This window comes from Galeopterus variegatus, unplaced genomic scaffold (assembly GCF_000696425.1).
Source record: "Galeopterus variegatus unplaced genomic scaffold, G_variegatus-3.0.2 Scaffold6194, whole genome shotgun sequence".
Taxonomy (NCBI): domain Eukaryota; kingdom Metazoa; phylum Chordata; class Mammalia; order Dermoptera; family Cynocephalidae; genus Galeopterus; species Galeopterus variegatus.
In genome coordinates this window covers 59,574-73,731 of record NW_007732305.1, presented here as the reverse complement: position 1 = coordinate 73,731, position 14,158 = coordinate 59,574, and the positions used below count along the sequence as shown (strand labels likewise).

The 14,158-nt window shown below is 53.2% G+C and overlaps 1 protein-coding gene across 2 annotated transcripts in view; it reads left to right on the top strand.

Annotated features, from left to right (window-relative positions):
• Positions 1 to 12,471, top strand: part of SLC43A1 (solute carrier family 43 (amino acid system L transporter), member 1) — a 21,844-nt gene extending 9,373 nt beyond the window's left edge. For both annotated transcript variants that reach the window (XM_008590545.1, XM_008590544.1), the window contains 10 exons: positions 1,224 to 1,316; positions 3,361 to 3,494; positions 4,536 to 4,714; positions 5,876 to 6,022; positions 6,114 to 6,149; positions 6,382 to 6,520; positions 8,193 to 8,334; positions 8,619 to 8,692; positions 10,426 to 10,549; positions 11,728 to 12,471. In XM_008590545.1, the coding sequence (XP_008588767.1) occupies positions 1,224 to 1,316; positions 3,361 to 3,494; positions 4,536 to 4,714; positions 5,876 to 6,022; positions 6,114 to 6,149; positions 6,382 to 6,520; positions 8,193 to 8,334; positions 8,619 to 8,692; positions 10,426 to 10,549; positions 11,728 to 11,874 (1,215 nt within the window). In that variant the 3' untranslated portion in view covers positions 11,875 to 12,471. The remainder of the gene's footprint in view (positions 1 to 1,223; positions 1,317 to 3,360; positions 3,495 to 4,535; positions 4,715 to 5,875; positions 6,023 to 6,113; positions 6,150 to 6,381; positions 6,521 to 8,192; positions 8,335 to 8,618; positions 8,693 to 10,425; positions 10,550 to 11,727) is intronic.
• The last annotated feature ends 1,687 nt before the right edge of the window (positions 12,472 to 14,158 follow it).

Below are 14,158 nucleotides of genomic sequence, written 5' to 3'. Positions count from 1 at the left end.
CCCCCAGCCGGCCCCGCCCCTCCGGGCGGCTGAGCTGGCCAGTCTCTGGCCAGGACGTCCAGTGCTGCGGCCGCTGCCCGCGTGCTTCTAGCCTGCCCTCCTGGGGTTAGCCAGCCGGCTTCACCCTCTACCCACTCCCCACCGTGCTGGGCAGAGACGGCCCACGGACGCCTGGGAGGTGGGGAGGAGGCCTGGCCCTGGCACCCTTCCCTGGCGTCCTTTGGCAGCCGGCCTCGCAGATACAGGGTGCCAGGGAAACCTCTGCTGGAGTGTGGGCCAACCTGGACACACTCCTTTCCGGAGCCACCTGGGGGTGGGAGTCTGGGGGAAAATTCAATCTCTGTGTTTCAGACCTTCCTTAGTGGAGTTGTTTGAGGTCCCCCTTCTGAGCCTGGGTTTCCCCCTCTTTGTGGTATCTAAGGTCCTTCCCCACTATGGGATCTGGTGATGAGGGGAGGATGGTGGGGCCAGGGTAGGATTAGGCACAACATCCTGACAGCCTTGCCTTCCCCTGAGGGCCTGGCTCAGGCCAGTGAGCAGAACACAGAATCAGTTAATTCTCGACTGTGGGATTTCTCTGCCCTCCCCCCCTTAGTCCTACCCTCACCTCCCTGGCCCTTCCCATGCCTTGTCCTGGTTCAGCAGAAACTGTAGGCTGGTATTTGGGGGCATTGGAAGGGTTAAGGGGCACCATAATGTTACAGGGTCAGCCAGAGTCACAGCCTTGGGATACAACTGGGCTGACCAGAACAGGGGAGAAAGTCAGCAATGTGCTTTGTGAACTTTAGTACATTTCCTTCCCTCTCTGGGCTTCAATTTTCTCATCTAAAATGATTTGGACTAGATCAGTGTTTCTTAAACGCCTGTCCCATGGGTTGTTCAGAGGTGTCATGTGATAAAAGGGCTTCATTAAAAACAAACTCGGGAAACCGTGGTGTTAAAATTGACAGAATTTCTCTTTGAAGGCATTTCTGGGAGGCTTTTAGACGCTAAGGTGCATTGTGACTGTGTAGGAGGGGGTTAGTTGGAGTACACTTCCCACATTGATTTTGCCTTGGGACTTTTCTGTTGTGTCTCCTGGAGCTGTTGTTCCTGGAGCTCACTTTGAGGAATGCCAGTGAGATGCCTCAGGGGCGAGGTGGTTTCTCAGGTGGGGCTGGGAAGGGGAGCCCCAGGCAGGTGTCAGGGTGCCCCCTGCTCACTGACACCGCTGTCCTTCTCAGCTGCCCAACATGTTTGGGAACCTGCGATCCACCTTCATGGCCCTCATGATCGGCTCTTATGCCTCTTCTGCCATCACATTCCCAGGAATCAAGGTAGGAGCTGCTTGGGGTGGCAGTGAAGTCACCTGGGTTTTCCGTTTACCTTGACACAAAACTGGGTGGGGCTGGGTGAGTAGTGGCTGTTCGAACTGGTGATTCTGTCACTGACCTGTGGGTCTGACTTCTTTGTCCCCTCCTTTCCTTTGCCATTGTTCTAGCACAGGCCTTCTTCCTCTCTCCTGGGCCAAGGCAACCTTTCTCAGCTGGTCTGTCTCCGATCTTTTCTCTCTCTAATCTGTCATTCACATGACTTCCAGAGGATCTTAGGTGAACTGGCTCACACACAGCTGAAAAACCTTCAGTGGTTCTGCTTCACCCACAGAATCAAGTCCAACCCTTTGCTGACCTAAAAGAAACTCAGGCTGAACATATAAAGCATAGGATTTATTGAGCCAATGTGATGATTGTGAACAGGGAAATGCATAGGTAAGGTCGCCCTGAGAAATGCACTCTGAGGAGAGCCAGCAGAGCTTAAGCATTTTATAATCACAGGAAGGAGTAAGGATCAAAGGACAGCCCCGCCTAATCACTTCATCAGGTTTTCTACTGGTTGTAAATGACGTATAGATTTGGGATGGTTACTAGGTTACATCCTGCTTGTGGGGATCTAGGGTAAGGGTTATAAGAAGTCATCTAGGTTATTTTATGACTTCTGGTGCCATCACATCTGTTTCTAAGTAAAAATGGTCTTTTGATAACATTTTCCAGAACAGGTGGACATGTCTGCTGGCTTATCCCAGATCTCCCAAGGCACTACAAATTAGTTGACCTGGTCAGAACAGATTTTTTTTTTTTGTTATCACCCATCACGTGCATTCAAGGTCCCCGACTCTTTGGCCTCATTCAACCTCTCAGTCACATCTGTTACCACAACTTCCGGAAAGGCTGGGTGACTTGGTCCATGGTCACAAAGTGAGTCCATGCCAGGCTAGATCCTGGACAGGTCAGCCTGGTGGACGTGGGAGCCAGGAGGCCTGAGTTTTAGCTCAGGGCGAGCTGGGGGCCTGTTTCTTCCTTCCTCTGTCAAATGATATCAAAGCAACCCCTCAACTGGGCCGTGATATGCTTCTCAAACTCCACCTTGGCACTTTAACTTGTTAATTCAGAGGGCACTTGGCTCAGACTCTCCAAAAGAGTTTGAGAGTGTGCATGGGTTGGGGTGGTCCTTGGTGGTTCTGGTGGGCAGGCGTGGAGGGTGGGCAGTTTTCTCTTCTCTTCAACTGAGGGAGTAGAGTTTGAGGAACCAGGTCTCATCCCCACAATTTGGGGATGTGGCCCTTTAAAGCTCTGTTCTGCTCCAGGGAGGAAAGAGCCCCGAAACCCAAAGCTGAGGAGGAGCAGAAGTTTTCCCAGGCAGAGACTGGAGCTCCAAGCGGGAGCTCGAGGGGAGGGCAGACGTCAGTCATCCCAGGCAGATGGTATGGGAGAGGACAAGAGGAACAATATCCTCTCTGCACCAGGCTTCTTCCATCAGAGGGGCTCACACGGTTGCAAAGAATCCCCATCACTTCAGAACCTACTTGTCCTGGTTTAGGAGGCTTGAGCACTTATACCTTCCCCCCTCAGTTTTCATACCTGGGAGCACCTGTGAAAGGTGAGATAAGGCTTCTCAGAGTAGGTTTGCTTTTCCTTCCAGGGAACATGCCAGAAAGCGGCAGGATAAATAGGGTTACGCCTGGTAAACCTAGAGCATTAATTTTCCTTTGTACGTAATATGAAATGACATTTTTGTGTGAACATAAACACGAATGTCTATGGAGTCACAGGCAAAATGCACGTGCCTTTATCAGTTGACATTTTGAGCGAGTGGCCAGCAACTGCAGCACCTTGTGGGGACTATTTCACACCTCTTTAGGGGGGCTTGGGTGAAAAAGGAAGAGGAATGCTGGGTCTTCTGACTCTAACTTCTGGCTTTGGTTTCCTCATCTGCAACTCGGGCACAAAGAGACGGGTAGAAGGGACCTCGGAAGCCTCTTTTACCTTGGTGGGGGCTGGGGCCAGGCAGCCTCCCCCACGGGCCTGCCCCCTCCTCCCACAGCTGATCTACGACTCCGGCGTCTCCTTCATGGCCATCATGTTCACGTGGTCTGGCCTGGCCTGCCTCATCTTTCTGAACTGTGCCCTCAACTGGCCTATCGAAGCCTTTCCTGCCCCTGAGGAAGTTAATTACACGTGAGCGGCTGGAGGGAGATGGGGGCTGGGGCTGTGGTGTGTGTGTTGGGCAGAATCAGCTGTGGAGCCAGAGTCTTGGATTTGGTTCTCAGCTCGGCAGATCGCCTCAGCTCTCTGAGTTCTCCTTTCTCACCTGCACAATGGGCCTGATCCCACCTATCCACAGGCAGGTTCTAGTGGGTTTTTTTTTGGTGGCTGGCCAGTATGGGGATCTGAACCCTTGGCTGTGGCGTTGGCAGCACCATGCTCTAACCAAGTGAACTAACCAGCCAGCCCCCACAGATGTTTTTAAGTAATAAAGCTGGCACATAACAGGTAGTTTAAATGTTTTGGCTGTTACTGCTATATTTTCTGGGTCTGGAGGAGGTTGGAGTAGGAAGAACCCCAGCAATAGCTCCAGATGCCAAGTGGACCCAGAAGAGGGGATACAAAGAAATCAGGCCGCCCAACACTTCGTGGAGAAACCCGAATGTCAATTTTTCCTAACCCCATATCAGTTCAGCAGGGGTCAGGGGTGATGCTCCACATCCCAGCACATAAGGTGACAGGTGACAGTCATATAGCTGACATTTATTGAGTGCCTACTGTATGCCAGGCACTCTACTTATCCCCTGTCATTCTCAAACAGTTGTATAATGTAGATTCTGTTATTAACTCCATTAATAACAAAGGTGCGGGGAGCAAAGTGACTTTCCAAAGGTCATGCCATTGAAAAGGGGGTGAATCTAAGGCTGGAATGAGGCTGACTTCAGACTCTGAATTCTTAATGTCACCTCCTCCATGGGAACAGCCTAAGTGAAAAACAACTGATCCACTCTCCTTTCACTGGGAACCTGCTCTAAGGTGGCTCCTAGGCCAGGCTCTGAGCAGCACAGACACAAGCCCTGCATTACGGAGCTTATTACCGGGCATACCAGTGCTGGGTTAAGGGGTTCTTGGCTGGCACCGCTGGGACAGACTGGGATGTTGGCCTAGATGTAGGCTGTTGAGGGTGAGCTCCATGTGGCTGATTCCCACACGCTCTCGGCTGGCTGCCGGCAGGAAGAAGATCAAGCTCAGTGGGCTGGCCCTGGACCATAAAGTGACAGGTGACCGCTTCTACAACCACGTGACCACCGTGGGCCAGCGCCTGAGCCAGAAGGCCCCCAGCCTGGAGGAGGGGGCCAACATCTTCATCTCATCCCAAGATGTTCGTGGCATCTCGAAAAACGTTCCTGAGAGTGAGTGTGTGCTCAGGGTGCCAGCCTGGGGGATGGGGAGGGTGGGTCCTCATGCTTAGTGAGTACTCACGTCTGAGCGCTCATTCTCACCTCTCTTGGGTCCTCACAACACCCCATGATGCAAGTAGGGCTTTCTTCCTATTTACAGATGGGGAAAGTCAACGCTCAGACAACTCTGGGAAGTTCAGATTCAGGGGTACCCTGCTGGATTCCGGGGATGGGGAGAGAGGAGCTTTCAGAATGGGGGCCGGGCAGGCCTGTGGGCAGCTGGTTTCCTCAGGGCTCCCTGCAACCTCTGAGCCTATTGCATCAGGTGCAGCCAGGCCAGCGAGTCTCCAGGCAGGAGCCTTCTAACACCTGGCTGGCTGGTGCCCCCTGCTGGTCACAGGAGGAGCTGCACCCACTTTCTGCCAGGGTTACTTCCTAAGGAGCCTGAGTCCCCTGGACAGTCAGCTCCATGATTAGTGGAAGGAGCATGGGCCTTGGAGTCAGGAGATTGGGGTTTTGAGTCCTGCTCCCAACTTACAGGCTGTGTGATTTGGGCAGATTACTTACCCTAACTCTTGCTTTCTTCATCTGTTCAACTAGCACTAATAACACCCACCAAACAGAGAGGTTAATTGTGAGGAATGAATGATGCTGGGGATGTGGAAGCTCTTTGTAAAGTGCAAAATGGTGTGCATTTATGAGGGTGGTTATCTCCACTGCTGATCCTCATCGGGCAGAGTGGCTCAGGGCACGAGCCTGAGTCAGGCAGACCTGCCGCTTCCAGCCCTGTGAGCCCAGGCAAGTCATTTAGCTCTCTGTGCCGCAGTTTCCTCATCTGTAAAATGGGGTGAAGATAGGGTTGTTGTAAGAGTTGGTTAAATGGGATGATATGTGTCAAGTGTGCAGCACATGGCAAGTGCTTCAGAGTTAATACTACATGAAGTGTAGGATTTGTACATATCCAGAGGTCACCTAAAAATGATCTGTGGAGATAGTTGTATAACTGGGCAAGAACATGGAGGCAAGTGAGTCCAAACCCTCCTGTCTCTGAACCAGTCCCTCTCTGAAGTAACATAGATCGTGTCAGATCCCCCACTAGAACTGCAGGAGCTGAGACTATCAGAGGGAAGTGGAAAGTCTGGGGCCCAGGGGTGCACCCTGTTGTCTCCCCAGGGTCTGTCCCCTTTCGCAAGAGCCTCTGCTCCCCTATTTTCCTGTGGAGCCTCCTCACCATGGGCATGACCCAGCTGCGGATCATCTTCTACATGGGCGCCATGAACAAGATGCTGGAGTACCTTGTGACTGGTGGCCAGGAGCACGGTGAGGCACTGCTGAGCCCCCTGGGGAGTGGGGGACACAGGAGGGTCACGCTGGCTGAGCTCCCTTCACCATGTCTCCCCTCCACCCACAGAGACGAATGACCTGAAACAAAAGGCAGCAGAGACAGGTAGGGAGATGAAAGCAGGGCCCTGCCCACAACCACCCTGCCATTGCCCACTCTGCAGGGGCGGGACTCCACCCTGGTGACCCTGGGCATTTGGGGGATCTAAGAATCTGGCGTCCAAGGAGGGCTCTTTTGGCAATGTCTGTCGTCTACTTCAAGTGGGTGGCAGTGCCCACTGAGCTGCTGGCATCCCTCAGCCACCTCCTGACCTCACTTCCCTTCCTGACCTACCCAGTTGGCTTCTACTCCTCCGTCTTTGGGGCCATGCAGCTGTTGTGCCTTCTCACCTGCCCCCTCATCGGCTACATCATGGACTGGAGGATCAAGGACTGTGTGGATGCTCCAGCTGAGAGCACTGCCCTCGGAGATGCCAGGTGACCCGTGCAGGGATGGTGACAGCAAGTGGTCAGACAGTGCTTTTCATTTTCTCTGTACTTTCACATCCAGCATCTCATTTCATTCTCCCGAGAGCCCTGGGAGAGCAGGGGTACCTTCCCATTTTACAGATGAGGAAACTGAGGCAAAGAAGGGCCATAGCTTGCTTGATAATAAGAATAGCTAACATTAAATGCTGACTATGCACCTTGCATTATCTTATTTAGTCCTGTAGCAGCTCTCAGATAGTTACGTTATCATCCTCATGTTACAGATGAGGAAGCTGAGACACAGGGTTACACAGTTAAGTAACTTACCCAAGATCACACAGCTTTCAGGAGCAGGCTCCAGAACTCATGCTCTAAAGGGTTTACTTTAAACCTTGTTAGGCCTAGGAAGAGAGAGAGTTGGTGAATTAGATCTCTATCGCTGTATAACAAATTACTCCCAAACTTGGCATCTTTAAGCAGCAAACATTTATCATCTCATACAGTTTTAGAGAGTCAGGAATCTGAGCGTGACCTAGCTGGGGGATTCTAGTTCAGGGTCACTCATAAGGTTGTAGTCAAGCTGTCAGCCAGGGCTGCAGTCATCTGAAGTATTGACTGGGGTTGGAAAGTCTGCTTCAAAGCTCACTCGTGGCTGCTGGCAAGAGGTTCACTCCATAGGGCTGCTCAGGACACGGTGGCTGGAATCCCCAAGAGCAAGAGCTCGAGGAGAGAGAGACCAAGACCAGAGCTGCCGTGTCTTTCATAACATAATCTCAGAAGTAACATAGCATCACTTCTGTCATAATCTGCTGGTCTCACAGAGGAACCCTGGTAGAGTGTGGGAGGGGACTACACAAAGGTGGGCATGCCACGAGGCAGGGATCATTGGGGGCCATGCTGTTGGCTGGAGACCACCACTGGGTCTTGAACCCAAGTCTTCTGACTGCTTTTGGCCTTTGTGTGTTGATCAAATAGCCCTGAGAGGATGGGAGAGGAAGACTAGCCTAGAAGGAATCTAAGAATCAGTCCAGTGGCTTCCCTCCTGGCCAGTGGTGCCCCGACCCTGGCACCCAGTCTTCCTCCTCTACCCTCTGCTCCTGATGGCCGGGGTCCATTACCAGGGCCCTCTGTCCAGGACATGTGGGCAGCCTGTTCTCACTGCAGCCTGCTGACTTCTCTCCTGAGCTGGCCTCAGAGCCCTTGATCATGCCAGAGAGAGGAGCTTGCTGGGCAGTCAGGGCAGAGCTGCTGTCTTCAGACTGGCATCTGCTTTTGTCCAGGCTGGTAGGCAGAGACACCTTCCCTGCAGCTTCTGATGAGAGACAGTGTGAGAGCTCCCCAATCCCCACCTTCCTTCCCATCCCCTGGTCTCAAACTTTAGTGTGCATGAGAAACACTCAGGATATTTGTTGAAAGTCAGATTCCTGGGCTTCACCCCTGAGATTCTGAGGTCTGAGGTTAGGCCTGTGAATCTGCATTGTATGAAAGCCCCCAGCTGATGCTTGTGTAGCTGGTTGGGGGAACCACACTTTGAGAAATGCAGAGTTGGAGAAATGGTTTTCTACCTTTTCTGCTGCCCCAACAGCGAAAGTCCATCAGGAAGGGAAGGGGCCAGGCTGAGAGAACCAGGGGGCTGCCAGGGAGGTAGAGACAATGGCCAATGACTGCCTGTTCTCCTCAGGGATGGGGTGGCCTCCAAGTCCATCAAACCACGCTACCGCAAGATCCAAAAGCTCACCAATGCTATCAACGCCTTCACCCTGACCAACTTTCTGCTTGTGGGTTTTGGCATCACCTGCCTCATCAACAACTTACACCTCCAGGTACCCACTTCCACCCCTCCCCCTCGCGCTGCCTCCCAGGACTCCTCCAAAGGGACGGCTCACCGGTGCCTGCCTTCCTGGAACCATGCCTCTCGTCCTCTGGTCTGGGTCTGACTGTTTCCAGGTTCTCTAGGAAGTGTTTCTAGGGATTGGGTTGGCGAGGCGGGTAGGGACGTGTAGACGGCTCAGCAAGGCCGCCGTGTCCCTCTTCTCCCGACCCACCCTTCCTCCTACTCCGACGCTCTTTCTTAACCTCTTCTCTCTCTCTCTCTTTTTGCTTTCAGTTCGTAACGTTCATCCTGCACACCGTGGTTCGAGGTTTCTTCCACTCTGCCTGTGGAAGCCTCTACGCTGCAGTGTGAGTTTGTTGGGCTGAGCTGCCTTCCTGAGCTTCTCCCCATAACTGAGAGTCCCAGAGCAGAGTTGCAGGGGCCCCAGACATCCCCGATGGGCGCCCTCCCACCTCCACCTCCCTTGATTGCTGCCGTCCCCGAGTGGGGGCTCCTGGAAGCTGTCGGGTCTGCTCCCCTCTCTGAGCCCCTCTAATGACGGGAGCTCACTTCCTCTCGGGCAGCCTGCCCCACTGCAGCGTGACTCCCATGTCAGAAAGTCTTCCCTGAGAGGAAGCTGAAATAGTTGACTTGATGGCACTTTGGTCCTCTCTCTGCAGTCTGGATTGGCCCCCAAAGTGGCCGCATGCCCACCCTGTAGAAATTTCCTGGTGGCAGTCTTGTCCGCCTTATAACTTTCCTTCATGTCAAATGGTCCCCAGTTCCCTTTCTGTCCTGGAGTCCACTGCCAGGTGCTGCTGAGTGACTGTCCCCTGCATGGGTGACGGAGTAGCACAGGGCATTACAATAGCAATGATAGAATCGTAACCATGACCGAGTGCTTCCTCCGTGGCGGGCACAGGGCGACACTGGACCACCACTCCCTGATTTTAACTCTGCTGCAGCCTCTGAGCAGAGGGCAGCTCCCTTTCCTTCACTCACTCGAGCCCAAACCTGCCAGTCACCCTTGATTTTCCTCCGTCCTCCTCACGTTTAGTCCATCAGTAACCCTGCCAGCTCCACATCCCACACTCCCCGAATCTGACCCCTTTTTGTCATCTCCCCTGCCGCCCGGTCCAAGCCACCGTCACCTCTAGCCTGGGTTATGGCAGGAGCCTCCAGACAGTCTCCCCAAGTCTGCCCTTGCCCTCCCTCAGTCTATTTTTAACACAGGGGCTGGTGTGCCCTGCTAGGACATGAATCTCTTCACGTCACTTCGTGGTTTTCCATCTTGTCTCAGAGTAAAAGCCAGAGGCTTTATTATGGCCCTGCAAGACCTGGTCCCTGGGACCTTTCCCTTCCCCTGCCCCCTCACTCACTCTGCCTCAGCCACAGTGGCCACCTTGTGCCTTGGAAACCCCAAGCATGTTCCCCACTCAGGGACTTTGCATGTGTTGGTCCCTCTTTCTAGAACATTCTACCTGCAGATCTCTGCACACTCACAGTCTCATCTTCTCACCTTCTTCAGGCCTTTTACCCAGCTGTCCCCTCAGCACGGCCTTCCCTGACCATTCTGTCTACAGTTGCAGTCCCCTGACACCCACACCCCCTTCTCCTTAGCATTTACCACTGTCTTGCGCACGGTGCATCTATCTTGCTGATTGTCTGACCGCCACCTGGTCCATCAGAATGCCACTTCCACGAGGGCAGAAATCCTTGTCTGTTGGATTCGTTGCTATACCTCTAGCACCTAGAACAGTGCCTGGTATAGAGTAAGAGCTTAGTATCTGTTGAAAGAATACAGTGAAGAGCCCAGTGAGGTTCATGCCATCCCTGTAATTACCAAAGGAGATGGGCTCAGAGAGGTTGAGCTATTTGCTATTATCACACAGACAGTAGATGTCAGAACCCAGCTTGGTGGCCCTGAAGTCACAGAATACACCCTTGAGGCCGGGGACCAAAAAGCTCGTGCAAAGAGCCTGAACTCTTAAGCACTGCCCTGCCTGGCCAACATAGGGCAATGTTTGGGGAAAGGGGTGGGCAGGGTGCTGGGCCGCAGTGGGCCCCTCGCCCTTATGCTTGGCCCCAATCTCATGGACAGGTTCCCATCCAACCACTTTGGGACGCTGACAGGCCTGCAGTCGCTCATCAGTGCTGTGTTTGCCCTGCTCCAGCAGCCACTCTTCATGGCCATGGTGGGACCCCTGAAAGGAGAGCCATTCTGGGTGAGAGCTGGGATTGGCATGGGGGCAGAAGGACTCACCTTCCTGGGTGCAGGGAAAGAAGAAGGGTCGGGGTGGGGAGTTATATGTGATAGAATCTGTCACTCTTCTTATCAGCCAGAAGGCACCTCGGAGGTCTCTAATTGGGTTCCCAAGCTGGATGCCCATCAGAGCCATTCACAGAGTGTTTTAAAAATACAGATTCCCCAGCCTACTGAATCAGCATCTCTTGGCCTGACCCTAGGAGTCTGTTTTTAATAAGTTCCCAGGTGATTTGAGAAGTGGCTCGGTCCGGATCCCTGAGCCTGTGTTCCAGAACCATGCAGTGGACCTCTCTCCAGCACTCCTGAACGGGGGCCTTCCCTCTTAGTTCAAATACCCTCAGTGACGGGGCGCACACTCCTGCACGAGGCAGCACTGTTATTGTTAGAAAGGCTTTTTCTTAATGTTGGACTGCCATCTGCCTCCCTGAATCTGGTCTTCTCTCTGCCCTCCTCCCACAAGAACTAAGATGAAATAACCGCCACCATCTACTGAACATTCATTGCATGCTTAGCATGCTGGGCACCTTTTTTTCGCTCAATCTTTGCCACGACAGTCCTGAGAAGGAGACATCTAGAGTTGGGATTACATGCCCCAAATCACACAGTGAATAATACAGAGTGGGATGTGGACCGAGTCAGAGCCATGGGAGGGCCACTGTCCAGGGCCTTCCAGGCCTCTCTCCTGCACAGCCCAGCTCCTTTAACTGTGCCTCAGAGCCTCCTCTCACTACCCTGAACAGGATCCCATTGGTAGACATCTCCAGTGGTCAAAGTCACTAGTCTAGAAGGTCCCATTTCAGGAGCAGCCTGACCAGCTCAGACACCTGTAGTGCTGTCGCCTTGCTCATACGTGCCCAGAGGGTGCCCTATCGTGTGGGCACCGACCAGGCTCTGCCACTTTGAGACCCAACCGTTCTCATCTCAGCCACTTTGCAGGGCTGCTGGACGTTAAAGGAGATATTGGTGGAACAGCGATTGCACACAATAAGTGCTAGCTATGTCTGTCATCCTGGCCCAGGGCCTGGAGCAGAAATGGCTGCCTTCTTCTCCCTGTTGGAGGATAAAAAGGGTCCTTGAGGATGGTGAAGGAAAATGGGTACTAACTTGACTCTTTGTTTCTGTCTCCTTGCTGTAAAGGTGAATCTGGGCCTCCTGCTGTTCTCACTCCTGGGATTCCTGTTACCTTCCTACCTCTTCTACTACCGTACCCGGCTCCAGAGGGAGTACACTGCCAATGGGATGGGCCCACTGAAGGTGCTCAGCGGTCCCCAGATGACTGCATAGACTCCTTGAGACCAAAGGACTTGGAAGACAAGCCACCAAGTTCTGAGCAACCAAAGGGAATGCCCCACATGGCTTTTCTACCTGTAGCCATATGCATAGAGCCCGGGGCCATGGATTTATAAATACCAAGAGAAGTTCTATTTTTGTAGGAACTTGCAAATAGAAAAAAACCAAAAATACTCTTAAAAAAAAATCCCCCAAAGCAACGCTCCATTGACTGAAGACAGCTCCTGTGCTAGAGGGATTGGGCCTTCGTCCTCCTTGGATTGGAGGAGACCAGGGTATGGGGCTGCCCTTTCTCCGGGTCTTCGTCCTAAAGGCCTGCCTCCTGGTGCCTCTTGGGAGCTTGTGGGATCAGCGAACAGCCTACCCCTCAGGTCCCAGCTGCCAAGAGTGTGCAAGAGTGCATATGTATGTGTGTGTGTGCATGTGTGTGTGTGACACAACCTTCCCCTCAGAAAGAAAGGGGGTTGAGTTGCCAGCTGTGTCCTGGATGGGGTAAGGGGGTCAGCCCCTTCAGGGCTTGGAGGGCAGGTTCTCTCCCTGGTGCTGCTGCTTGCAGGTCTTAGAGGAAATAAAAAGGGAAGTGAGAGACTGGCTGATGTATGCCTGTGCTTTGGCAGTGTGGGGAGTGTCTTCCTACACCCCCTGTCCTTTCTCACCCAGGCTCTGCTGGGCATTAAGTAGGACGCTTGCAGTGCCAGCCTGTCTGCCTCTGGCTGTCAGGCTCACCTCCCTGTTCTCAACCATGCCCTCCCCTTAGTGCTTGGAGGGAGTCCAGATCCTACCCCCCGCTTCCCAGGGTTTGGGGTATATCCAAGAAGTTGGCCTCCATACAGGGGATCAGGGCAGAATGCTTTAGAAAGAATGCTAAGGGATGATTCAAACTTTCCTACCAAAATCCTGTTGGGGCCTGCTGAAAGTAACATTTTTTGTAATTTCCTATTTTATCTTAAAATTTCATGCAAATTTTGAGCTTCACATACTATATTTACATTTATTTTTAGCATTAAAGTGAGGCTTTAAAATAAATAAATAAAATAAAGTGAAGCCTTAAAGTTATCTACATCAAGCTAAGATACCATCTTTGAGGACAGGAGATTCTCCAGGAAGATCTACCATATTTATCCCAGCCCTAACACCTGCTTGTGCCCCTAGGACATAAGCCCTAGAGGTTAGAGTCAGTCATACAATGGAGAGCTGACTGACATTTGTCCAGGATCTGTCAGTTCTACACAGGGATCCCATTTCATCCCAACTGTAGGCCAGGAGGTCGGTACTGTCATCCTGTTTTGTAGACTTAGGAAACAAGCCCAGAAAGGTTAAGGCACAAGCTCAAATGCACACAGTGGTAAGCAGTGGAGCTGAGCTTGGGACCCTGGCAGTCTGCAGTCCTAGCCACAGGTCTTACTGGGAGATTAGGAGCAGGAAGGCGGTCCCAAGCTTCTTCCCAGCTCTCAGCTGCCCTCGGGGCTGAGTGACCTCAAAGGTCTTATCCATCCTCACCTCCCCAGAAAATCCCTTAGAGGACTGTGCTTTGGCACTGTGGGGATGTTAGCCCTTGAAGGCAGCATGACAGATAAGCCCTTCTCCCTGTTTGTCTTAAGTTCTCTTGTTAAGTTAATAAAACAGACTGACCGGCCCATTTTACAGATGAGAAAACATGCCCAGGGGGTCCTGGAGACAGCAAAGTCACCTAACAGATCCTGACTTCCAACACTGCCTTTTCTGCAAAGTACGAAATCATAATTGGACAGCATCCACCGTGGTTGCGGCCGGCTCCCAGAGGGCCTGCCGGAGTCTCCCCGTGCCCTCTGTCCCTTAATTTCTGAGTAGTCTGGCGGAGGCCGAGCAGTCGTGGGATCCCAGCAGACTTGGGTGAGGACGGACGGAGGAAGCAAGGCGTGTGCTCGGTGTGCCCAGCAGGCGGCGCTGCGTGGCTGCGGCCGGCACGGGTGGGAGGAGGCGGAGAGCCGGGAGGGGACCCCCCCACCCTCAAGTCCGCCCTTCTCGGGTCTTGGCCTCCGGGAAGCGTACCCCGGGCTCGCTCTGTCCCTCCTTGGAGTTCTCCCCACGCCTTCCCCGACCCCCACCCTTTCAAGCCTTATCTCCAGCCCCACCGACCCTCGCAGCGGAAGGAGGGGGCTCGACGCTCGTCCCCGGCCGGCGGAGGCTTGGGACCGGGTGGGCAATGGGGGCAGGAATTTGGGCCTCCTCGGAGAGGGGCGTGTCCTCACTGCCCCGCTCCTGGGGAGGGGGCTGGGCAGGGGCGGGAGCGAGCCCG